At 45.8% G+C, this 24794-nt stretch overlaps 1 protein-coding gene across 1 annotated transcript in view; it reads right to left on the bottom strand.

Moving 5' to 3' along the window:
* Window positions 1–835: 835 nt before the first annotated feature.
* Window positions 836–24794, bottom strand: part of LOC137355978 (protein YIF1A-like) — a 43210-nt gene continuing 19251 nt past the window's right edge. The window contains exons 2-8 of the mRNA XM_068021680.1: window positions 24672–24784; window positions 24464–24568; window positions 21069–21153; window positions 17991–18048; window positions 10307–10462; window positions 4046–4139; window positions 836–2492 (exon numbers count right to left, since the gene is read on the bottom strand). Of these exons, the coding sequence (XP_067877781.1) occupies window positions 2340–2492; window positions 4046–4139; window positions 10307–10462; window positions 17991–18048; window positions 21069–21153; window positions 24464–24568; window positions 24672–24784 (764 nt within the window). The 3' untranslated portion in view covers window positions 836–2339. The remainder of the gene's footprint in view (window positions 2493–4045; window positions 4140–10306; window positions 10463–17990; window positions 18049–21068; window positions 21154–24463; window positions 24569–24671; window positions 24785–24794) is intronic.

Raw genomic sequence — 24794 nt, forward strand, 5'->3', positions numbered from 1 at the left:
ATATCATACTTCCAATTCCTGAGTCAAAATTATTTTTAGAAATGGTCAAGTGGTCCCAACACTGCCTGTGGAACACCATTCCCCACCTCCTGCCTGTCTGAGTAACTACCCTTCACCTTTACTTTTTTTTAAATAGAAACACAGCTTTCTATCCATCCTACTACCTGTCTCCACATGCTGTGCCTAGTGCCTTTTGAAGCTCACGTATATTACATCCATTACGTTGTCCTGTTACTTCTTTAAAGACCTTCCCTTTTGAAATCCAAGCTGACCATTCTTTCGGTCCTATTTATTCATTCTCAGGATGTGGACATCGTGCCAAAGACAGCATTTACTGCCCTTGAGAAAGCGCTGGTGAGCTGACTTCTTGAATTACTGCAGTCCGTGTGACGAAGGTGCTGTTCGGGCAGAAATTCCAGGATTTTGACACAGCGCTGAAGAAGCAACGACAATATATTTGCAAGACGGGATGACGTGAGACTTGGAGGGGGAACGTAGGAGTTACTTTAAAAGTAGGTAGGCAGAAAGGAATATTAATGCAGCAGATTAGTGCAGGATATTAGTAATCCGCGCTGCATTTTTACACAATCCAGTAGCTTTCATTGGCATTTTATCTGACGGCTGCCCACGACTGATTTATTGAATTTAATGTCACATTTCATTCCACGCATGGCCACTGGGGTGTTCGACAACGATCAGAACCAGTGAAGATAAATCTTGTACGAAACCCAGTGAAGAGTAAATTAAACCATGAAAAGCCTAAACAGCCACAGTATGAGCTCATGCAGAACTAGGTTTGAAATCCAATCTGCAACAGAGTACGACAGTAGCCGGCTTAAAATGTTATGCACTCTATATTTATTATTTAGAGTCAACAGCACGGTGAGGATTTAAAACAGATTACACCGAGAACCGCAGCAAATCAATCAAATTGTAGGAAGTCCTTCATTTATCTTCAAACTGACAAATGGTCAAAGAAACTACGTGTTGTTCAACACCTTCTGATGCTCCACATCTATCACACTTGAAAGTCCAGTCATCAGCAAAACAGTTCTACATCGGTCTGCGGCACAGGTTTAGCAGTGCTGTTCCATTACAGTCTGTCTGGACGGGTAGAGACGCTCGGTTCTTTGCCACTGCCTGCAGCTGGGAGTTACCAGATAAGCTGTTCTGAAGGCTCTCCAGCTGCTGAGAAACAGCTCTGGGAGCGTGTCCCGATCTGATTTATCCTCCCTCCTAAATTGATAAATCAGTGCGAAAAAGGGATCGCAAAGTACATGATTTTTTTTAATGTGGCTACCGGGAAGTGCCCCCTTCTGGGGAAACACTCACAAATGTCAGATGCAGGAGTTGATAACTGGGGCAATGGCTTGCTCTGAGCTGCAGGGATTGAACTATGGTTCTACCACAACTAAAACGTGTTAAATAGCACCGGTTTGTCTCTCTCTGCTCACTGGCGATTTTATTAAAAGTAAACTAAGGTGTTACTTGACCAGTGTTGCTGGTTCCGGTGGCAGCGCAGGATTGAAATGAGGACCCTCTTTAAGGCACTTCCTTCATGGTGCAATCCTCCGTCTCCATGAGGGGTGTTGGGGGTGGGGGGTTGGAGTAGGGGAAGAAGGAGATAGATGGGTGGGAACTGGCTACTGCAGGAACTGATAACGGAGATGAGAGTTGCCAGTACGACTTGGAATCAAGCTGAGATTTCACGTTTTGAGAATTCCACAAATATAAACACTGTGTACTACAACAGCACTGGTGTAATGTGCTGCAGCATAGATGTTGTGTTTGCAACTTCTTCTACGGGAGCTGACGGCTTCAGATTGTAACGAGGAGGCACGAAATCCAGGGCAGATGGGACCTTGTTTTCATGTCCTTTGTCTTCACAGCCGGGGTCCAGAATGAGAATGAGCAATAACGCATGGCATGACGGTGTAAAGGCCCCTCTCACACGGTCCCCCCCCGCACCCCAGCCGCTTTGCATAACACCACACAGCAACTGCACATCCCCAAATCCACAGTATCATGGGGAAGACACCTTGTACAATATGACCTCCACCATAGCGAGCTTGCACTCAACTCACAAAGACAGTGCAGATATACTGAATTATGTACCATGTACAGCTCTGGCTGAGGCTGCAGGTCGAAGTTTTGAACCTAAACATGTGGAAATTTCTAGCACTCTTTAAAAAAAAACTGCCAGCATCAGTTCTTCTGAGGGAGAGAGCAGCCCAACCTCATACAGGGAGGGAGGGGGGGGGGGGGGGGGGGGGGGTGTGGTAGAATGACAGGATCTCAACGCTCGGCAACCGCACCCCCCCTTTTACTCCCGGACCCCCTCACCGAATCAGGTGAACAGTCAGCCAGTAAATGATGAGGGGCTGAAAGGCAGCAACAGCAAGGGTGACATACATCCGGAGCTGGTTCCTGGAGCTGTGGCTGGTAACTCCGTCTGAGGAGGAGGTCAGGACTTTCATTCTCAGAGAGCGGACCTGTGGGTGGGTCGAAATGGAGAGTGTGAGAGAATGATGTGGCCCAGCTGTCTTCGGAGAGAACGGTTATACGAGCAAGGAGAATCAATCAATCAGATCTGGTGTGCTAGTGGCTCACACTTATGCCTGCTGGCAGGGGTAGGAGCAGCCAGTAAATTTAAAACCAGTCCGTTCAAACACATTGCTCCAGAATTTGCTGAAGCGGGGCATCTCACACCCTGTCCCTTTAGTTAGTCTTCTTCCTTCAGCCCAAAAATGTTTTGCCCTGGAAGCACAGACTGACAACGGCCTGGCGAGGGCAATAGAGCATCTACAACCTTAGTGAATGATGGGACCAGCGAGACTCAAGGATGGAGAAAGAAACAGAAAAAAGATGGTGAAGGAAACTGGGTGAATTAGAGTCAAATCAGGTACAGAAAGAGAAACAGAGAGAGAGAGGGGAAAGAAAGATTGGATTAAGAGGAGAAAAAAGACAAAAGTAAGGAAAAAATTCAATTTAAAACTTGTAAACTCTCCGAGAAGAATTTACTACCTGCTGAATGAGACTCAGTTTAAACAGTTCCCTTTCAGTGGGGAGAGATCGTTATTGCATGAAGTTATCAAAATGTTAAAAGGATACTTGCACAGTTAAGAACCAGCGCTAACTTTCTGCGGTGAGTTGAATGGACAGTTAACTCGCTAATCCAACAAGTTCCTAAAAACAGGGAGGTTGGCGCGATGCCATTTGTGTGAAGCTAATGATGGGGTGGTGTAAATTGACCAGCACTTTCTGGAGAATTGCAACTCGTGACCTATCTCTCAATTCTCTGAACTGACGGCCTGATTTGCACAACAACCACCACACTGGCAACTTGCTGTTTGCTTCCCAACAGAATTTGGATCACTATTTGAGCGAGCGAGAGAGCAGTCAATCTATGGAACAGGCTCATTTGGGGGGGGGGGGGTGGAAGCAGGTAGTACTGATTTATTCAAATACAAATTCATTTCTTTCAGAAAACAACAATTTAGGATACAGTACGTGAATGATTTGGGACATGACGTGTGGCGAGTGTAGCCTGCTTGGGAAGCAACAGGTGACTTTGGGCCTTACGGTTCCCAAAGCGCTCCACCACTGGGGAATTTCCCCTTACCTCTGAAAGAACCAGAGGACAGATGAGAAGCATTTTTTTTTACATAAGTAGCGAATCAGGATCTAGAATGTGCTGCCAGAAAGGAAGCAGACACAACAGCAACTTTTGAAAGGGAATTGGATAAACAATTAAGAAGGAGAAATGTTTTTGGGTTGTGGTGAAAGAGGGGGTTAAAGTAGGACTAGCCAGATAGCTCTTTCAAAAAGAGCTAGCATAGGCACACTGGGCTGAATGACCTCCTTCTGTGCTGTATGATTCAATGCCTGGGTCTGTTGAAGGCTAATTGATTTCCATGATTGGTTAACAACTCCATTATCATTGCACCAAGTGAGTAACAGGATGGGAGAAGGCAGATTCGAGGCATCTTCGATTTCATTCAATTCCTATTAGGCACAGACAGGAGAGCGCAAGGGAGCCACTTACTAAGAAGAACATGATCGCACAGGAGGTCCAGGCCAGTGCCACGTAGTAACCATCTTGACCAAATAACAAGCCGCCTAGAATGGTGATTATCATCCTGAGAGAGATAGGGAGAGATTGCTGTTACTGCTCTCTCACAGGGTACAGACAGAAAATTCAGATCTACACAGAGGATAGATATCGGAGGCTGATACAATCTGAACTTTAAAGCAGGTTAGATTCCTGCGTTATCAGCATTCACATCAAGAGGGAAAGGTCGAGTGTGTGAATTAGTGCCAATTATAGAAAGGCTTGCTTTTCTATAGCACCCTTTATAACCTCAGCACGTGCCAAAGCACTTTATAGCCGGTGACGCACTTTGTGAAGTATGGTCACTGTTGTAGGAAACAACAGCAGTCAATCTGCACACAGAAAACTCCAAACAGTAAGGAAATACATTACTAGATAATCAGTTTTTGTGATGTTGGATTGAGGGATAAATATTGGCCCCAGGACACCAGGGAGAACGCCCCCTGCTCTTCTTCCAATAGTGGCCGTGGGATCTTTTACATCCATTCGAGGGGCAGATGGACCTTGGTTTAATGTCTCATCTGAAAGATGGCACCTTTGACAGTGCAGCACTCCCTCAGCGCCGCATTAGCACGTCAGCCTAGACTTTGTTCTCAAGTCTCTGGAGTGGGGTTCGAACCTGTGGTGTTCTAACTCTCGTCCTTGTTGGGCGACCTTGTCGAGCTCCAATCGCTGCCGAACACCCAGAGTAGGCGAGTTGCCTTTCCTTATACATTTCTTACCTGTTATCTGTGCTGCATCACTGCTCACAGCAGGATTCCACTGTACAAGAGTCCTCTAGTAAGGAGAAAATAGTGAGCTCTCCCTGGGTAAAGGCACTCCCAAGGCAGGACAGCCATCCAGACTCCTGCCCTCTGCCCAGCTAGCCAGGGTACAACAGCTGGCTTCAGAACTGGCACCCCGTAGCACACACAAAATCCTCTCTAGAACCCACTCCCGATCACGATCCAGTGCAAATCAAATGGTATGGAAGGTGGCCATTCGGCCCATCCTGCATAAGTTGGTCCTCGCTCTTCGCTTGGAGCTATCTACTCTAATCCCTTTTCCTCACTCTTACTCTTTTATGCCCTCTTCTTTTAAAATCCTTACCGGGTTCCCTTTTATTCCTCATCCACAGGCTGGCCCCTGGTGGCATCATTCAAAGACATGGTGGTCATCTTGCACATGTATGCTGACTATACCCAGCTCTACCTCTCCATCACCTCTCTCAACCCCTCCACTGCCACTGGACTCTTCAATGGACCTTGGTCTTTGTTTATAACCTGCCGTGTCCTGACCCCACCTCTCTTCCCAGTCTCCACTCCCTGGCCTGCAGTGTTTATACCAGTCACCTTTACTCTCTTCAACTATCGTTCACAAACCATATTGTGCGAGTGGAAAGAACAGACTTGCCTCCACCCAGTACATGGTGCACAGCCAAGGGAGGTGGTTGCATCCCGTATGTTTACGGAAACAGAGGTTTTCAAGGCTGCAGTCTAATCTGCAGCATCACATGTTGGCAATAAATCACTCGAGCTTTGCTCTCACGATTGGACTGCAGCCCAGGTCACACATACACATACGCTGTTCAGTGCCAATCGTTCATTGACTGCTGTGGGCTGGCAGGAGGCCCACAATCACTCTGCTTTCACAGGCTGTCATGCTCCCTCTGCCTGGGTAATGCACCCCCCACTTCCCCTAATCTGTTCCCTGAAGGTGCTGAGGTTTGAATCTATGATTGTTATTATTCAGCTCAGAGTGAAGTGGGGCTGAGGGAGGGCGGGGGGGGGGCATTGCTGACACTGGCCAGGAGCAGGGAGCCCTGGCTGATTCCCAGTTCTGCAGCTGTAAGGATAATTCTAGCATCTTAACTGCTGCCCCAATTGAGATTAGCACAGATCACAGAATTGTTACAGCACAGGAGGCCATTTGGCCTGTCATATCTGCGCTGGCTCTCTGAAAAAGCAATTTACCTGGTGCCACTCCCCCACTTCTTCCTGCAGCCCTGCACATTTTTCCTTTTCAGATAATAATCCAATTTCCTCTTGAAAGCCTTGATTGAACCTGCCTCCATCACACTCTCAGGTAGTGCATTCCAGATCGTAACCACTCCCTGCGTGAAAAAGTTTTCCTCAGGTCGCCATTGCTTCTTTTGCCAATTACTTTAAACCTGTGCCCTCTTGTTCTCTATCCTTCCACCAACGGGAACATTTTTCCCTATTTATCCTGTCCAGACCCATCATGATTTTGAACACCTCTATCAAATCTCAACATTCTCTTCTCGAAGAGAAACAGTCCCAACTCCTCCAATCTATCCATGAAACTGAAGTCCCTCATCCCTGGAACCATTCATGTGAATCTTTTCTGCAACCTCTCTAATGCCTTCACATCTTTCCTAAAGTGTGATGCCCAGAACTGGACACACGACTCCAGTTGAGGCCAAATCAGTGATCCATACAAGTTTAATATAACTTCCTTGCTCTTGTACTCTATGCCCCTATTAATAAAGCCCAGGATACTGTACACTTTATTAACCACTCTCACAACCTGTCCTGCCACCTTCAATGATTCATGCACATATACACCCAGGTCCCTCTGCTCCTGCACCCTGTTTAGAATTGCACCCTTTATTTTATATTATCGCACCCCACCCCCACATTCTTCCTACCAGAATAGAAGGATTTAAAATTGATAAAGAGGAAGTATTAAGATAGGCTGTCCGTGCTTAAAGTGGATAAGGCACCAGGGCCGGATGAGATGCATCCAAGGATACTGAGGGAAGTGAGAGTGGAAATTGCGGAGGCACTGGCCATAATTTTTCCATCTTCCTTACACTCAGGGGTGGTGCCAGAGGACTGGAGAATCGCAAATGTTACACCCTTGTTCAAAAAAGGGTGTAAAGATAAGCCCAGCAACTGCAGGCCAGTCAGTTTAACTTCGGTGGTAGGAAAACGTATAGAAAAAATAATTTGGGACAAAATCAAGTCACATGGACAAATGCGAGTTAATTAAGGAAAGCCAGCATGGATTGCTTAAGGGAAAATCATGGTTAACTAACTTACTGGAGTTTTTTTGAAGAGGTAACAGAGAGGGTTGATGAGGGTACTGCTGTTGATGTGGTGTACAAAGACTTTCAAAAGGCATTTGATACAATGCCACGCAACAGACTTGTGAGCAAACTTGTAGCTCATGCAATAAAAGGGACGGTAACAACATGGATAGGAAAATGGCTGAGTGACAGGAAACAAAGAGTAGTGGTTCATGGATGTTTTTCAGGCTGGAGGAAGGTTTGTAGTGGAGTTCCCCAGGGATCAGTGTTGGGACTCTTGCTTTTCCGGATATATATTAATGACCTAGACCTTGGTGTACAGGGCACAATTCAAAGTTTGCAGATAATATGCAACTTGGAAGCATTGTGAACTGTGAGGAGGATAGTATAGAACTTCAAAAGAACATAGACAAGTTGGTGGAATGGGCAGACAGGTGGCAGATGAAGTTCAATGCAGAGAAATGTGAAGTGATTCATTTTGGTAGGAAGAACATGGAGAGACAATACAAGATCAAGGGTGTAATTCTAAAGGGGGTGCAGGAGCAGAGGGACCTGGGTGTATCTGTGCATAAGTCATAAAGGTGGCAGGACAGGTTGAGAGAGCGGTTAATACAGTATCCTGGACTTTATTAATAGGGGCATAGAGTACAAGAGCAAGGAAGTTATGTTGAACTTGTACAAGACACTAGTTCGGCCTCAGCTGAAGTATTCAGTCCAATTCTGGGCACCGCACTTGAGGAAAGACATGAGGGCATTGGAGAGAGTACAGCAGAGATTCACGAGAATGGTTCCAGGGATGAGAAATTTCAGTTAGGAAGATAGATTGGAGAAGTTAGGACTGTTTTCCTTGGAGAAGAGAAGGCTGAGAGGTGACTTGATAGAGGTATCAAAATGATGAGGGGTCTGGACAGAGTAGATAGAGAGAAACTGTTCCCATTCATGAAAGGATCGAGAACAAGAAGGCACAGATTTAAAGTATTTGGTAAGAGAAGCAAAAGTGACATGAGACAAAAGTGATTAAGGTCTGGAATGCGCAGCCTGAGAAAGTGGCTCAGCTGAAGCATTCAAGAGGGAATTAGACAGTTATATGACAAGGAAGAATGTGCAGGGTTATGGGGAGAAGGCAGGGGAATGGGACTGAGGGAATTGCTCTTTCAGAGAGCCAGTGCCGACACGATGGGCCAAATGGCCTCCCTCTGCGCTGTAACGATTCTGTGACAATGAATCACTTCACACTTCTCTGCATTAAATTGCATCTGCCACCTGTCTGCCCATTCCACCAACCTCTGACCTTTTGAAGTTCGACCACTATCCTCCTCACAGTTCACAATGTTTCCAAGTTTCGTATCATCAGCAAATTTTCAAATGTGTCCTGTACACCAAGGTCCAGGTCATTATCAGGAACACTGACCCCAGGGAACTCCAGTCCAAAAAACATCCATTAACCACTACTGTTTCCTGTCATAGACAATGGGATGGTGAGATGGCGGCGTAGTAGTAGCATCACTGAACTAGTAATCTAGAGGCCCAGGTTAATGCCCTGGGGACACCGGGTCAAATCCCGCCGGGGCAGCTGGTGGAAATTAAATTCAATTAATTAATAAAAATCTGGAATTGAAAGCTTGTCTCGGTAGTTAGGGATGGGCAACAAATGCTGGCCTTGCCAGCGGTGCCCACATCCCATGAATGAGTTTTTTTAAAAAGCCTGTTTCATATCCATCCTTTTATTCCATGCGCTATAACTTTGCTCACGAGTCTGTTGTGCAGCACTTTATCACCTGCATTTTGAAAGTCCGTGTACACCACAACAACAGCATTACCCTGATCAACCTTCTCCATTACCTCATCAAAAAAACTCCAGCAAGTTTGTTAAAACATGATTCGCCCTTCACAAATTCTTGTCGGCTTTCCCTAATTAACCCGCATTTACCCAAGTGACTATTAATTTTGTCCTGAGTTATTGATTCTAGTAGCTTCCCTAGGTTAAACTGACTGGCCTGTAGTTACACCCTTTTTTGAACAAGGGTGTAACATTTGCAATTCTCCAGTCCTCTGGCACAACCCCTGAATCTAAGAGAGACTGGAAAATGATGGCCAGTGCCTCCACAATTTCCACTCTCACTTCCCTCAGTATCCTTGGATGTATCTCATCCAGTCCTGGTGCCTCATCAACTTTACGTGCAGCCAGCCTGTCCAATTTTATCAATTTTAAACCCTTCAAATGTCTGAATACCTCCTTTTTCACCATGACTTGCGTAGCATCTTCTTCCTCAGTAAAGACAGATACAAAGTATTCATTTAATACCTCAGACATGTCCCTGCCTCCAGGCACAAGTTCCCTTTTCGGTTCCTAATCAGCCCCACTCCTTCCACCACCATTTTACTATTTATATGTCTATAGAAAACTTTGGGATTCCCTTTTATATTAGCTGCCAGTCTCTTTGCATACTCTCTCTTTGCTTCTCTTACTTGCTTTTTCACTTCCCCTTTGAACCTTCTATATTCAGCCTGGTTCTCCATTGTATTATCCACCTGTCAGAACAACTAGGGATGGGTAGTAAATGCAGTGTTGCCCACACCCCAAAAACAAAATTTCTGCTTGGTCTGAACACTTGTACTTCAAACGTTCGGCATGTAAATCACAGGACAGGTGATCGTGAGGATCATTTTTCCCCAACCCTTGTGCTGGCCACTACAATATCCAAGCAGCAGGAGCACGAGCCTTCACAGTTAAAGGTGCACTCCTCAAATACTTACAGAAAGGAACACCACTCATCTCTGGAAGATCAGAGGGCACGTCAGCTTTAAAGGAGGCAGCTCTGAGCTAGCCGAGGGGCTGTGAACCAGACAGTAGGCCCTAATCCTTCTGAGGTATCTGCAGATAACACTCCTTGCCCATTCTATTGGGTACTTACCTCTCCTCCACACCACCATGCCCCAACACTGCGAGACCCCTGCTCTGCACCATGCCATTTTATCCCACATTATAGCACCCGGTCCTGTGACATTATATCACCCCACAGTGCTAATATACCCCTTTTCCAGCCCGTTATAACCTCACCTTGCATGGTGCCATTATAATCGACCCATTACACCCATCTGACACCACACCCTGTTACAGGAATTAACAGTGGAGCAGGCCCTTTCACGATCTCACTGGTACTTACCCTACATACTTATATCCACTGTAAGCAATAAGATCAAATGTAGTGAGGTCCGTATGCACTGATATCAGGTACAGTGCAAGGACGAGGGCCAGAACCTCAATAATGATCCATACTAGAGCAGTACTGGCACACATTCCCAGCATCTCGGGAGAGAACCTGAAAACAAAATGTCAGGCCCCATTAACAGATAAACATACATCTACAGGATATAGCATTCACTCCCATTGTACAGAATCCCAAAAGTCCAAACCCCTTCCCATTCACTCCCACTGGACCAAACCCCTTCCCATTCACTCCCATTGGACCAAACCCCTTCCCATTCACTCCCATTGGACCAAACCCCTTCCCATTCACTCCCACTGTCCCTTGGTATCCTGCACTAAATCTAACTGAGGTTAAGCATAACCACTAAATATGAAGGAAAACCAAGGGGAACTTTTTAATTCAAAGAGTGACAGAGACAGAATAAACTAGCAGGGAGGACACTAAAATGTTGGCAGAGATAATTGAATGTGTTTCTGGATAGGGAATGGAGTAGTTGGGTGAAGATGGGGCTTATCTGTGCAAAAAGAGACATTATTGTTAGGTCAAATGAGTTTTTCCAGCCACTAACACTCAGCATGTAGCTGAGTTACAAATCGTGCTTTCAATCACAAAACGCCGATGGCAACGTTTGAGTAAAGTCAATGCTTTGCAAAGTTTTTTCAAATTCTTTCATGGGATGTGGGTGTCACTGGCAAGACCCACCCCTAAATGCCCTTAAGGTGGTGGTGAGCTGTCTTCTTGAACTGCTGCAGTCCATCTGGTGCGGGTACACCCACAGTGCTGTTAGGAAGGATTTTATCCAGCGACAGTGAAGGAACGGCGATATATTTCCAAATCAGGATGGCGTGCGACTTGGAGGTGGTGTTCCCCCATGCGTCTGCTGTCCTTGCTCTTGTAGGTGGAAGAGGTCACGGATTGAAAGGTGCTGTTGAAGGAGGCGTGGCGAGTTGTTGTAATGTATCTTGTGGATGGTACACACTGCTGCTACTGTGCATTAGCAGTGGAGGGAGAAAATATTTAAGGCGGTGGATGGGGTGCCGATCAAGCGGGCTGCTTTGTCCTGGATGGTGTCGAGCTTCCCGAGTGTTGTTGGAGCCTCACTCATCCAGGCAAGTGGAGAGTATTCCATCACACTCCTGACTTGTGCCTTGTAGATAATGGATAGGCTTTGGGGAGTAAGGAGGTGGGTTACTCGCCACAGAATCCCCAGCCTCTGACCTGCTCTTGTAGCCACAGTACTTATGTGGCGACTCCAGCTCAGTTTCTGGTCAATGGTGAGCCCCAGGATATCGATAGTGGGGGATTCAGCGATGGTAATTTCATTGAATGTCAAAGGGAGATGGTTGGATTCTCTCTTATTGGAGATCGCCACTGCCTGGCACTTGTCTGGTGCAAATGTTACTTGACACTGATCAGCCCAAGCCTGGATGTTGTCCAGGTCTTGCTGCATATGGACATGGACTGCTTCAGTATCTGAGGAGTCACGAATGGTGCTGAACATTGTGCAATCATCAGCGAGCATCCCCATTTCTGACCTTATGATGAAAGGAAGGTCATTGATGAGGCAGCCGAAGATGGTTGGGCCTAGGACACGACTCTGAGAAACTCCTGCAGCAATGTCCTGGGACTGAGATTATTGGCCTTCAAAAACCACAACCATCTTCCTTTGTGCTAGGTATGACTCCAACTATGACTCCAAGGAGAGTTTTCCCCTTGATTCCCATTGACTTCAGTTCTGCTAGGGCTCCTTGATACCACACTCGGTTAAATGCTGCCTTGATATCCAGGGCAATCACTCGCACCTCACCTCTTGAGTTCAGTTCTTTGTCCAAGTTAGAACCAAGGCTGTAATGAGGTCAGGAACTGAATGGCCCTGGTGGAACCTAAACAGACAAGAGTGTCAGTGAGAAGGTTACTGGTGTTTAAGTGGTGCTTGATAGCACTGTTGACGACACCTTCCATCACTTTGCTGATGATCGAGAGTAGACTGATGGGGCAGTAACTGGCCAAATTGGATTTGTCCTGCTTTTTGTGCAGGACATACCTGGGCAATTTTCCACAGTGTTGTAACTGTACTGGAACAGCTTGGCTAGGGGAGCGGATAGTTCTGCAGCACAAGTCTTCAGTACTATTGCCGGAATGTTGTCACAGCCCATAGCCTATGCAGCATCCAGTGCCTTCAGCCGTTTCTTAATATCACGTGGAGTGAATCGGATTGGCTGAAGACTGGCATCTGTGAGGCTGGGGCCTCAGTAGGCGGCCGAGATGGATCATCCACTCGGCACTTCTGGCTGAAGACGGTTGCAAATGTTTCAGCCTTTTCCTTTGCACTGATGTTGGGGCTCCCCCATCATTGAGGTTGGGGATATTTGTGGAGCCTCCTCCTCCAGTTAGTTGTTTAATTGTCCACAACTATTCATGACTGGATGTGGCAGGACTGCAGAGCTTTGTTGGTTGTGGGATTGCTTACTCTGTCTATCGCATGCTGCTTCTGTTGGTTGGCAAGTAGTCCTGTGTTGTAGCTTCACCAAACTGACACCTCATTTTGAGGTGTGCCTGGTGCTGCTCCTAGAATGCTCTCCCTCTCCTACACTCCTCATTGAACCAGGGTTGATCACCTGGCTTGATGGTAATGGTCGAGTGAGGGATATGCCAGGCCATGAGGTTACAGATTGCGTATGAATGCAATTCTGCGGCTGCTGATGGTCACAGCGCCTCACGGATTCCCAGCTTTAAGCTGCCAGGTCGGTTCTGAATCTATCCCATTTAGCATGGTGGTAGTGCCACACAACATGATCAAAGGTGTCCTCAGTGTGAAGACGGGACTTGGTTTTCACAAGAATTGTGCGTTGGTCACTCCTACCAATACTGTCATGGACAGATGCATCCGTGACAGATAGACTCGTGAGGACCAGGTCTAGTAGGTTTTTTCACTCTTGTTGGTTCCCTCACCACCTGCCGGAGGCTCAGTCTGGCAGATACGTCCTTCAGGACTTGGCTCACTGTGTCAGTAGTGGTGCTGAGCTACTGTTGGTGATGGACATTGAACATACGAATTAGGAGCAGGCGTAGGCCACTCAGCCCCTCGAGTCTGCTCCACCATTCAACAAGATAATGGCTGACCTGATTGTAAGCTCAACTCCACATTCTCGCCTACCTTGATAACCTTTCACCCACTTGTTTATCAAGAATCTACCTACCTCTGCCTTAAAAATATTCAAAGTCTTTGCTTCCACTGCCTTTTGAGGAAGAGAGTTCCAAAGACTCATGACCCTCAGGAGAAGAATTTCTCCTCATCTCTGTCTTAAATGGGCAACCCCTTATTTTTAAACAGTGACCCCTAGTTCCAGATTCTCCTACAAGAGAACACATCCTTTCCACATCCACCCTTCAAGCCCCCTCAGGATCTTATATCTTTTAATCAAATCTCCTCTTACTCTTCCAAACTCCAGCAGACACAAGCCTAACCTGTCCAACCTTTCCTCACAAGACAACCCGCCCATTCCAGGTATCAGTCTAGTAAACCTTCTCTGAACTGCTTCCATGCATTTACATCCTTCCTTAAATAAAGAGACCAATACTGCACACAGTACTCCAGATGTGGTCTCACCAATGCCCTGTATAAGTGAAGCATAACCTCCCTACTTTTGTATTCAATTCCCCTCGCGATAAACGATAACATTCTATTAGCTTTCCTAATTACTTGCTGTACCTGCATACTAACCTTTTGCGATTCATGCACTAGGACACCCAGATCCCTCTGCATCTCAGAGCTCTGCAATCTCTCGCCATTTAGATAATATGCTTCTTTTTTATACTTCTTGCCAAAATGGACACTTTCACATTTTCCCACATTATATTCCATTTGTCAAATCTTTGCCCACTCACTTAGCATATTTATATCCCTTTGGAGCCTCTTTATGTCCTCTTGATAACTTTCCTACCTATCTTTGTGTCATCAGCAAGTTTAGCAACCAGACTTTTGGTCCCTTCTTCGAAGTTATTTATACAAATTGTAAATGATCAGCACTAATCCCTGTGGCAACCAGAAAATTACCCATTTATGCCTACTGTTTCCTGTTAGCTACCCAATCTTCTGTCCATGCCAATATGTTACCCCCTACACCATGAGCTTTTATTTTCCACAACAACCTTTGATGTGGCACCTTATCAAAGGCCTTCTGGAAATCTAAGTACGGTACATCCACCATTCCCCTTTATCCACAGCACATTATTTCTTCCGAAGAACTCCAATTAACTGGTTAAACATGATTTCCCTTTCACAAAACCATGTTGACTCTGCCTGATTACCGTGACTTTTTTGGAAAATTAAAATCAACGCAACAATTATCTCACTCACCACTTCTTTTAAGACCCAAGGATGAAGTCCATCAGGACCTGGGACTTGTCAGCCCGTAGCTCCCATAGCACTGCCCTGGTGATTGCAATTTTCTGGAGTTCCTCCCTCGCTCCCATGGACTGATTTACAGCTATTTCTGGGACATTACTTGTATCCTCTAAAGGGAAGGCCGATGCAAGATATCTGTTGAATTCGTCTGCCGTCTCCTTATTTTCCCTTATTAATTCCCCACACTCACTTTTTATAGGACTAAAGCTCACTTTGTTAACTCTTTTCTTTTTTAAATATCTATAGAAACTCTTACTGTTTTTATATTACTAGCCAGCTTTTTCTCATACTCTAATTTTTCCCTCCTTATTAATCTTTTAGTCATTCTTTGCTGTTTTTTATATTCTGTCCAATCTTCTGACCTGCCGCCCACCTTTGCGCAATTATATGCTTTTTCTTTAAGTTTGATATTATCTTTAACTTTTTTAGTTAACCACGGATGGTGGGTCCTCCCCTTGGAATTTCTTTCTTGTTGGAATGTATCTATTTTGTGTATTCTGAAATATCCCCTTAAATGTCTGCCACTGCATCTCTATTGGTCTATTCCTTAACCCAATTTGCCAGACCCACCACCTAGAGTACATTTTGTGCCCTTGCCACTCTCAGTGCTTCTTCCAACATGGAGGAGTACTGACTCATCAGCTGAGGGAGGGCAGTCGGTGATAATCAGCAGGATTGCCTATGTTTGACCAGCTGCCATGAGACTTCATGAGGTCTGGAGTCAATGTTGAGGACTCCCAGGGCATTTCCCTTCCAAATGTATACCACTGTGTTGCCACCACTGGTGGGCCTGGACATATCCAGGAATGGTGATGGTGCTGGCTGGGATATTGGATGTAAGGTATGAGTATGACTATGTCAGGCTGTTGCTTGACTAGTCTTTGGGACCGCTCACCCAATCTCGCCGTAAGCCCCCAGATATTAGTAAGGAGGACTTTGCAGGGTCGATAGGGCTGGATTTTCCATTGTCGTTTCCGGTGCCTAGGTCAATGCCAGGTATTCTGTTCAGTTTTATTCCTTTTCAACTTTTGTGTACTGGTTTTGTACAACTGAATGGCTTTCTGTGGGTCTGGAGTCACACGTCAGCCAGACCAGGTGAGGGCAGCAGGTAAAGGATATGAATGAATCAGATGAGTTTTTACAACAATCGATGTTTCATGGTCACCATTACGGACTAGCTATCAATTCAGATTTTCATTAACTGAAATTATTAATTAATTGAATTTAAATTCCACCAGTTGCCATGGTGGGATTTGAACCAGTGTCCCCAGAGTATTAGCCTGGGTCTCTGGATTGCCAGTCCAGCGACATTACCACTACACCACTGTGGTTTGTGCAACAGCACCCCTTCCAACACCTGCCGATACAGTGCGGTGCCACACACCATCCCATGGGCACCGTGCAACACTGCCATCCGCTGGCAGAGCAGCACTACCCTGTTCTTGTCCCTCGGAACTCACTTGCCACCTCAATTCCATATTTTTTCTCCCCTTATCCAGACATTTCCCTGCGACTCTTCCAGCGCCTTCTACCACTTGAATAGTTTCCTGACTTCGACTGTCTCCTTTTCACCATGGACAAGCAATCGCCCTACACCTCCATCCCCTACCGGGGCAGCCTGAGGGCTCTCTGCTTTTTCTTTGAAAGGAGGCCCAACCAGTCCCAATCCACTGCTGCCCTTCTCCACCTGACTGAACTCGTTCTTGCATTGAGCAACTTCTCCTCTGGCTCCACCCACTTCCTCCATGGGAAGTGCTATGGGAATCCATATGGGACCTAGCTATGGCTGGCTTTTTCATGGGCTATGTGGAAGATTTATTCTTCCAGTCCCACTCGGATCCCCTCCCTCAGCTCTTTTTCCCGGTACATTGATGACTGTATCAGTGCTGCTTCCTCCCCTTGCCCTGAACTGGAAAAGTTGTAATAACTTTGCTTCAAATTTCCGCCCCTCCCTTTTCTTCATAAGACGTACTTTTGGCTCTTCCCTTCCTCGACTTCTCTATCTCCATTTCTGGGGATAGGCTGTCAACCAATATCTACTATAAGCCCAGTGACTTCCACAGTTATCTCGATTACACTTCCTCCCACCACATTTCTTTAAGGACTCTATTCCATTCTGCCAGTTTCTCCGTCACATCTGTTCTGTCGATGCAACCTTCCATAATAGCGCTTCAGATAGGTCTTACTTCATCCTCAACCAAGAAGCCCGTCCCCACCCCACCTCACCATGGCCAACAACGTCCGCGACCATGTCAGTTTCATTTCCCACATTTCTGCTCTCACCCCTTTTACCCCAAGCACCTTCCAGAACCACGAAAGGCTTCCCTCGCCCTCATCTTTCACTCCAACAGCTTCCACATTCAATGGATCATCCTTTGCCATTTCCGCCACCAGCAAACACATCTTTCAGTATGCCAAAGGGACCGTTCACTTCAAATTATACTGGTCCACTCCTCTGTCACCCCCAACAGCCCCTTCCCTTCCCTTCCCACACTACCTTCCTGTGGAACTGGAGGATGCGCAACACCTGCCCTCTCACCTCCTCCCTTCCCCCTGCCCTTCTAGGTGAAACAGCGATTTACTGATACTTCTTCAAATTTAGGATACTGTATCCGCTGCTCACGACGCAGTCTCCTACATTCGGGAGACCAAACGCAGACTTTGTGGAACACCGTCCGTAAGTCTGACCCTGAGCTTCCGATCATTCGCCAGTCTAATTCTCCATCACACTCTGACCTAGGCTTCCTACACTGTTCCAATAAAGCTCAATGCAAGCTCGAGGAACAGCCCTTGTCGTTCAATTAGGCGCTTAAAAGCCTTACAATTTCAGGTCATAACCACTGTTCCCATTTCTTCTGAACAGAAGCTGTTGGCAATGCTTCCGCCGTTGTCAGTTATAGCTCCTCAAGACCCATCTTTTGTTTCTTTTATTGTTCTATTACCACTCCCTTTGCCATTTATTCCTTCCTGCCTTCCACCTAATCACAGACCTTCCTCCCCTCCCCCCCCCTTTTCCCTGCTCTGTACTTGCTTAAAACCTGTCACATCGCCAACATTTTCCAGTTTCGATGAAAGGCCATTTACCTGAAACGTTAGCTCTGCTTCGCTCTCCACAGATGCTGTTCGACGTGCTGAATATTTACAGCATCTTCTGTTTTTATTTCAGATTTTCAGCATCCAAAGTTCTTTTTTTACTTTTGTAACACTATCCCGGCACAGTGTAATACTAACCTCTGTTGGATGCCCAGTGCCACTCCAGCTAGCAGGATGTACGTAATAAATGCCATGACTGAAACAGAAAACCAAGGACAGCAGTCAGCTCCTGCTCTAGAACAACTTGCATTTACATAGCGCCTTTAACAAAATCAAACATTCCAAGAAGCTTCACAGGAGCGTTATAATACAAGATATGACGAGTCTAATGAGGCAATATTAGGGCAGATGACTAAAAGCTGGGTCAAAGAGATAGGTTTTAAGGAATTAAAAGGAGGAAAGAGGCGGAGGGAATTCCAGAATGAGGGCCCAGGCAGCTGAAGGTATGGCCATCAATGGTGCAGTGATTCAAATCAGAGATGCTCAAGAGAATCATGCATGTATCTCATTTCATCAATCACTAGGGATGATACAGTGCTGTAGAGTTGGACCATGTGCTTGATGCACCCCACCATTCAATTGCAGACACCATGAAGTGCAAGCCAGGCCCACTACGTTTGGGATGGTGGTGGTGGCGATGGGACAGAAACTGAGGTCAGGGGGAGGAACAGAAGAATGCACCTTCTCCCTGCCTGGGGAGCTGCAGCTCGCACATTGTGGAGCTGGTCATGGGGCAGGGGAGGAACTGCTCACTGAGCTGGCGAATCGTGGGTGAGAAGAACATCATTTCATAAACTAAATTAAAATGTGACACCACAGGACAGCAGGGATTGTGATCCAAGTTCACAGATTAAAACAAGTTGTGTTTCTGCTGAATTGTGGCTATAACTGCGACTGTACTTCACAGCACTGTGACTCTGGTGCTGATAACCTGCTAATATTGGATTTAATGATACCTATGAACTGATCATAAATCTGTTTTACCTGCCTTTGACCTTTATATTTGGCATACGTGTAATTTGACCTTTGTATTATCCAGTCAGTTAATGAATTTTTTTGCATATAAACGATGACGACACAGTTGGGAGACACACTTAGGACACACCCCCCACAGAGCCAACTAGTGGCCAGCACCTGTAATTACAGTGACAGCTGACATAGGAAGACTGAATGGGAACAGTCGACAGAAAAGTGTGACAACAGGAAGTAAGTTTTGCGGTCAGGAGGTGCAAAACTTTTTACTACCTTATAGATTTAAAATATATATAAAAATATATAGGAACAGTGCAATGCATATAATCTTTGACCTGCTCAGCGTGAAGAGAAAACAGACGTAACTCTATACAAAATGCAGTAACCCTTCAAATGGACAAGGCTCATGAAGGCAGCAGAAAACTTGTTCATTAATTAAACTTCCCGTGTGTTTTGTATAGACAGGATACTTGCTCAATTAAAGATAAAGGTGCTTGGAATCAGGTACGACGGCATGCATGTTCAGCACTGAGTGTGTGGTGGTCGGGCTAAAGCCAGCCCAGTGAAATCTGAACTCAGGCAGCTCAGTCTCCATGGTGTCTCTGGGAGTGAGAGTTCAGTGTCCAGGAAAAGATACACTTGGCTATTATCTATTATTCAGGGTTTCTTATGATAGCTAAAGACTATGTGATGCTTAGATCAAACCCTTAAATACAAGCTACGTTGTGGGTGCAGTTCCATGGTTATCAGTACTGAAGTTGAAGTGATGACCCTTTTGTTATTTTTGTATTTGAGGTGGTGAGGTACAGGTTTTGTAATAGAGTGAGGTCTGCTGTATCCAATACGGCTTCACGCTACATAACACAGTCTGTAACCTAAGTAACATGCTCTGAGAGAGTTTAATTCCTCCCTTGTAGGGCTTGTGACAACTCAGTGAGTCAAATGGTATTGACTCGACCCGAGTGAGTTATGGGACTCCAAACTTTCAATCATTTAAAAACTCTTTATGAAGGTACCGTCTGCCTTGTGGAGTCATCACATTCCACAAAGGAGAGCAGTGGTTCCCCTGGACACTACCACTGGCAGACAGCCAGGATGATTCTCCCTCCAAACTAGACATCTTTTGTTTAGTCTCCCTATGGATGCACAGCTGAGAATCTGCAATTCAATGGCATGAGAGTTTGCAGACCTAAATCCACAGTCCGTTCCACTGTGCACCAATGTATTGACAGCACCAAACTGCAGCATTTTAAAGGTAAAGGGTCCCCAGGTTTTGCAACACGCCTGAAGCAACAGATTCTACCTGGGTTACTGCTCAATGTATGCGAGACACCCTCCAGTGCCTCACCATCACGGTCATATCTAATGTTTGAGCCCGGACCATGGGTGTCAACAGCCTGTTCAACCATCAGGGGCAGCAGCAAAGCATGATCCAGATCCTATCCTCATCCAAGTCCGTTTTCCAGCACGGTCGGTGGGGGGTTGCAGTCTCTGGTGAGTGGTTAGGACTGGTGACCCACTCTCTAGCTAGGGTGCTACTGCCAGTTTTAGCATCCCTACTGGTAAGGTCAGAGGAGACCAAGGATGTGTCTGGTTCTTTTCTTGGCCCATTTTGAAGGAGCTAAAGATTAAGCAATTTAATCACGGGGCAATGGAAAATGGATAAAACGATACAACTCTATTCATTTGAAATTCCTAACTAAACAAAGTAATGTGTTGACTGCACAGAACATTTACCTTCCACCATTCTGACCTAAAGAAGGGTATAGGCCATACACAGCATGCTACTGCTCAATGAGTGCTTGTAATCCAACACACTGGTGTCAGCCGTGGCTCAGTGTTTCCCTCACTCACCTCGGCGTCAGAAGATCTTGGGCTTGAGCACATAATGCAGGCTGATACACCCAGTGCAGTACTTGGGGAGTGGTGCACTGTCGGAGGTGCCATCTTTCAGATGAGGTTCTGTCTGCCCTCTCAGGTGGAAATAAAAGATCCCATGGAATTACTGGAGGAAGAGCAGGGGAGTTCTCCCTGTGTCCTGGCCAATATTTACCTCTCAATCAAACGAACAAATTATCTGGTCATCAGCACATTGCTGTCCGACATTGCAACACTCCCAAAGTACTTCAATCAGCTGTAAAGTGCTTTGGGAAGTCCGGAGGTTGTGAAAGGCGCTGTATAAAAAAATTCTCAACGTTACTACCTTAGCCCTTGGCACCGAGAAACACTACATTACACACTCACTTGGAATGTACAGGTCTGGAGCGTTAGCGTGAAAATCCTCTCGTGGGGTCAAGCGTGAGTCTACGCGGTACCCAAGCTCCCAGTTCTAAGACAAGACAGAAAAATTTCAGTGAGAATCTGAACCCTGGAGTTCCTAATTCAAGCTTTGTGGAGACATTATAGTCTTAACTGTAATTTGTTGCTTTGCCTGGGGCCTCTCCACTCTCTCCCCCTCCCCCACTCCCCCCAAGATCTTCTGCCAAGCCCGAGTTGACAGGAGCTGAGAGTCCCTCTTTTGGTACTGTTCTAAACATATGAGCTCAGTTTAATAACCCCAAGCATGATTAAAAAACAAGCCTCTTAAGGCCTGTGGCCCCATAACTGAGTGGAACAGAGAAGCATTAAGAACACACTGTAAAAACTGTTCTATTCCTATTGAAAAATCGTACATCATACGTAGATTGTAAATAGTTGAGGCACCAGCATTGATCCTTGTGGCACCCCACTCGTTACAGTTTGCCAACCAAATGACTCATTTATCCTGACTGTTTGTTAGTTAGCCAATCCTCTATCCATGCTATGATATGACTGCCAACACCATATTTTTATATTTCTTGCTAGATTACTCAATCTAATAGCTGCCCCCCCTTTTTTTTTAAATCGTGTTTTGCTGGTTTCTAACATTTTCCCAATCTTCTGGACTACCACTAACCTTCACCACATTGTATGCGGTTTCTTTCAATTTAATACCACCCTTAATTTCCTTACTTAGCCACAGTTGGTTCATCCTTCTTGTAGAGTCTTTTTCGCCCCCCTCAATGGAATATTTCTTTGTTGAGTACTGAATTATCTCTTTAAATGTCTGACACAGCTTATCTACCGTCTTACCTATTAATCTATTTACCCAGTCTACTTTAGCCAACTGTCTTCATACCTTTCTATGACACTAAAATAGGTGGGATGGTAAGTTGCAATAAGGAAATAAGAAATTTACAAATGGATATGGATAGGCTAGGCGAATGGGCCAAAACCTGGCAGACGCAGTTTAATGTGGATAAACGTGAGGTTATCCATTTTGGTCAGAAGAATAGAAAGGCAAATTATCTAAATGGAGAGAAAATTCAGAGTGCTTCGGTGCAGAGGAATCTGGGTGTCCTCGTGCATAGAAACATAGTATCGCAGAAAACTAGTATGCAGGTGCAGCAGGTAATAAGGAAGGTAAATGGAATTTTATTTATTTAGAGATACAGCACTGAAACAGGCCCTTCGGCCCACCGAGTCCGTGCCGACCAACAACCACCCATTTATACTAACCCTACAGTAATCCCATATTCCCTACCACCTACCTACACTAGGGGCAATTTACAATGGCCAATTTACCTATCAACCTGCAAGTCTTTGGCTGTGGGAGGAAACCGGAGCACCCGGCGAAAACCCACGCGGTCACAGGGAGGACTTGCAAACTCCGCACAGGCAGTACCCAGAATCGAACCCGGGTCCCTGGAGCTGTGAGGCTGTGGTGCTAACCACTGCGCCACTGTGCCGCCCCATTTATTGCTAAGAGTATAAAAGTAGGGAAGTGTTGCTGCAACTGTACAAGGCATTAGTGAGACCGCACCTGGAGTATTGCGTACAGTTTTGGTCCCCTTACTTGAGGAGGGATATAGTTGCATTGGAGGCAGTTCTGAGGAGGTTCACTAGATTGATTCCAGAGATGAGGGGTTTGTCTTATGAAGAGAGATTGAGCAGTTTAGTCCTTTACTCTCTAGACTTTAGAAGAACGAGAGGAGATCTAATTGAGGTATATAAGATGATTAAGGGGATTGACAAAGTAGACGTAGAGAGGATGTTTCCTCTGGTGGGGCATACTAGAACAAGAGGTCATAGTTTTAAAACAAAGATGAGGCGAAATTACTTCTCTCAAAGGGTCTGAGTCTGTGGCATTCACTACCCGAGAGTGCGGTGGATGCCGGGACATTGAGTAATGGGTTGAAGGGTTATGGAGAACGGACGGGAAAGTGGAGTTGAAGCCGAGATGAGATCAGCCACGATTGTATTGAATGGCGGAGAAGGCTCGAGGGGCTGAATTGCCTACTCCTGCTCCTAGTTCTTTCTAATTGCCTTTATTTAAGTCTAAGACACTAGTTTCAAACCCAAGTTTCTCACCCTCATGTTAGGATCGCTCTTCCCTAGAGGATCCTTTACTATGATCATTAATTAATCCTGCCCCATTACATATTACCAGATCTAAATTAGCCTGTTCCCTTGATGGTTCCAGAATGTACTGCTCTAAGAAACTGTCCCAAATCGACTCTATGGACTCACCCTCAAGGATACCTTTGCCAATTTGATTTGTACAATCTGTGCGAAGATTAAAGTTGCCCATGATTATTGCAGTACCTTTCTTACAAGCCCCCATTATTTCTTGATTTATACTGGGCTACAGCGTAGCTGTCAGAGGAACTATAGACTACTCCCACCAGTGACTACTTTCTCTTGCTATTTCTTGCCTCCACCCAAACTGATCTGACATCTTGATCTTCGGAGCCAAGATCATTTCTCACTACAGTACTGGATTCCATCCTTTATTATCAGAGCTACCACACCTCGTTTTCTCTTTCTGCCAGCATTCCGAAACATCAATACCCCTAAATATTCAGTTCCCAGCCTTGGTCACCTTGCAACCACATCTCTGTAATGGCTATCAGATCATATCTATTTATTTCTATTTTTGCTATCAATCTTGTTACGAGTGCATAAGAACTTACATTAATATAATACCTGTCTTGATCTCAGGATGTCTCAAAGCATTTCACAGCCAAATGAAGTACTACTGCTACTAAGTGCAGTTACTGTTGCATTGTAGGGAAACACTCCTTCAATGCTGCACTGGGAGTGTCAACATAGATCAAAAGTTCAAGTCGCTGGAGTGGGGCTTGAATCCACAACCCTCTGGTCTGGAGAGTGATACAGACCAAGCAACGGCTGACTCTTAAATGAGAAGTGCTTAAAGGCTGAAATATGAAACATATCTCAGTGGCAAAGATGGACGTTTTTTTTTGACCTTTTGCCACCAGCGACAGCATGATGGAACCCTCAATTCAGTGTAATGATCCCTCTAACCGTACCCCAACACGGTGCTTTCACCTGAGCCTCAGAGAGCCAGTCCTACTGCCCCATGGCATTTCCATGCTGCTGTCTCTCCAAGAGACAGACAACTCAGTGCCAAGCTATGGTGCGGGCCTACGTCCATTCGGATTGACATTAAGAAGCCAGCTGGATTTTGCTTTGGAAGCTAACAGCCGGCAGAGGGACTCAGCTCATCAGTCTGGGCTGGATTCAAGTTTGGATCCAGGCAGTGAAAGGCCTGGGCTGCGATAAATATTTCTGGGCAAAGCCCCAGCACAGTTCAGTACCTGGTGGGTGTATGGGAACAGAAGCAGTGCCAGCTTCTTGATGACGTATCTGGTGTCGACTGTGAAGAAATATTTCAGCTTGTTGACGGACACAAACCTGTTCAGCTGCCAAAGGAAAAAAAAGTACAAGGTCATTCTGGCACAAGCCTGGGAGGGTCCCTCAGTAAAAATACCAGCAGCTCCCCCATGGCGTTGTAACACTTCTGACCCGCTGTGAGCAAGAGCAGTTGTGCCAAGTGATGTTACCAGAGACACTGGTGACTCCAGTGCCACACCATGTGGTTGAAACTTTGATGCCCTCTGAAGTGGCTGAGGAAGCTGCTGTTGAACA

This window comes from Heterodontus francisci, chromosome 44 (assembly GCF_036365525.1).
Source record: "Heterodontus francisci isolate sHetFra1 chromosome 44, sHetFra1.hap1, whole genome shotgun sequence".
In the NCBI taxonomy this organism is placed as follows: Eukaryota; Metazoa; Chordata; class Chondrichthyes; order Heterodontiformes; family Heterodontidae; genus Heterodontus; species Heterodontus francisci.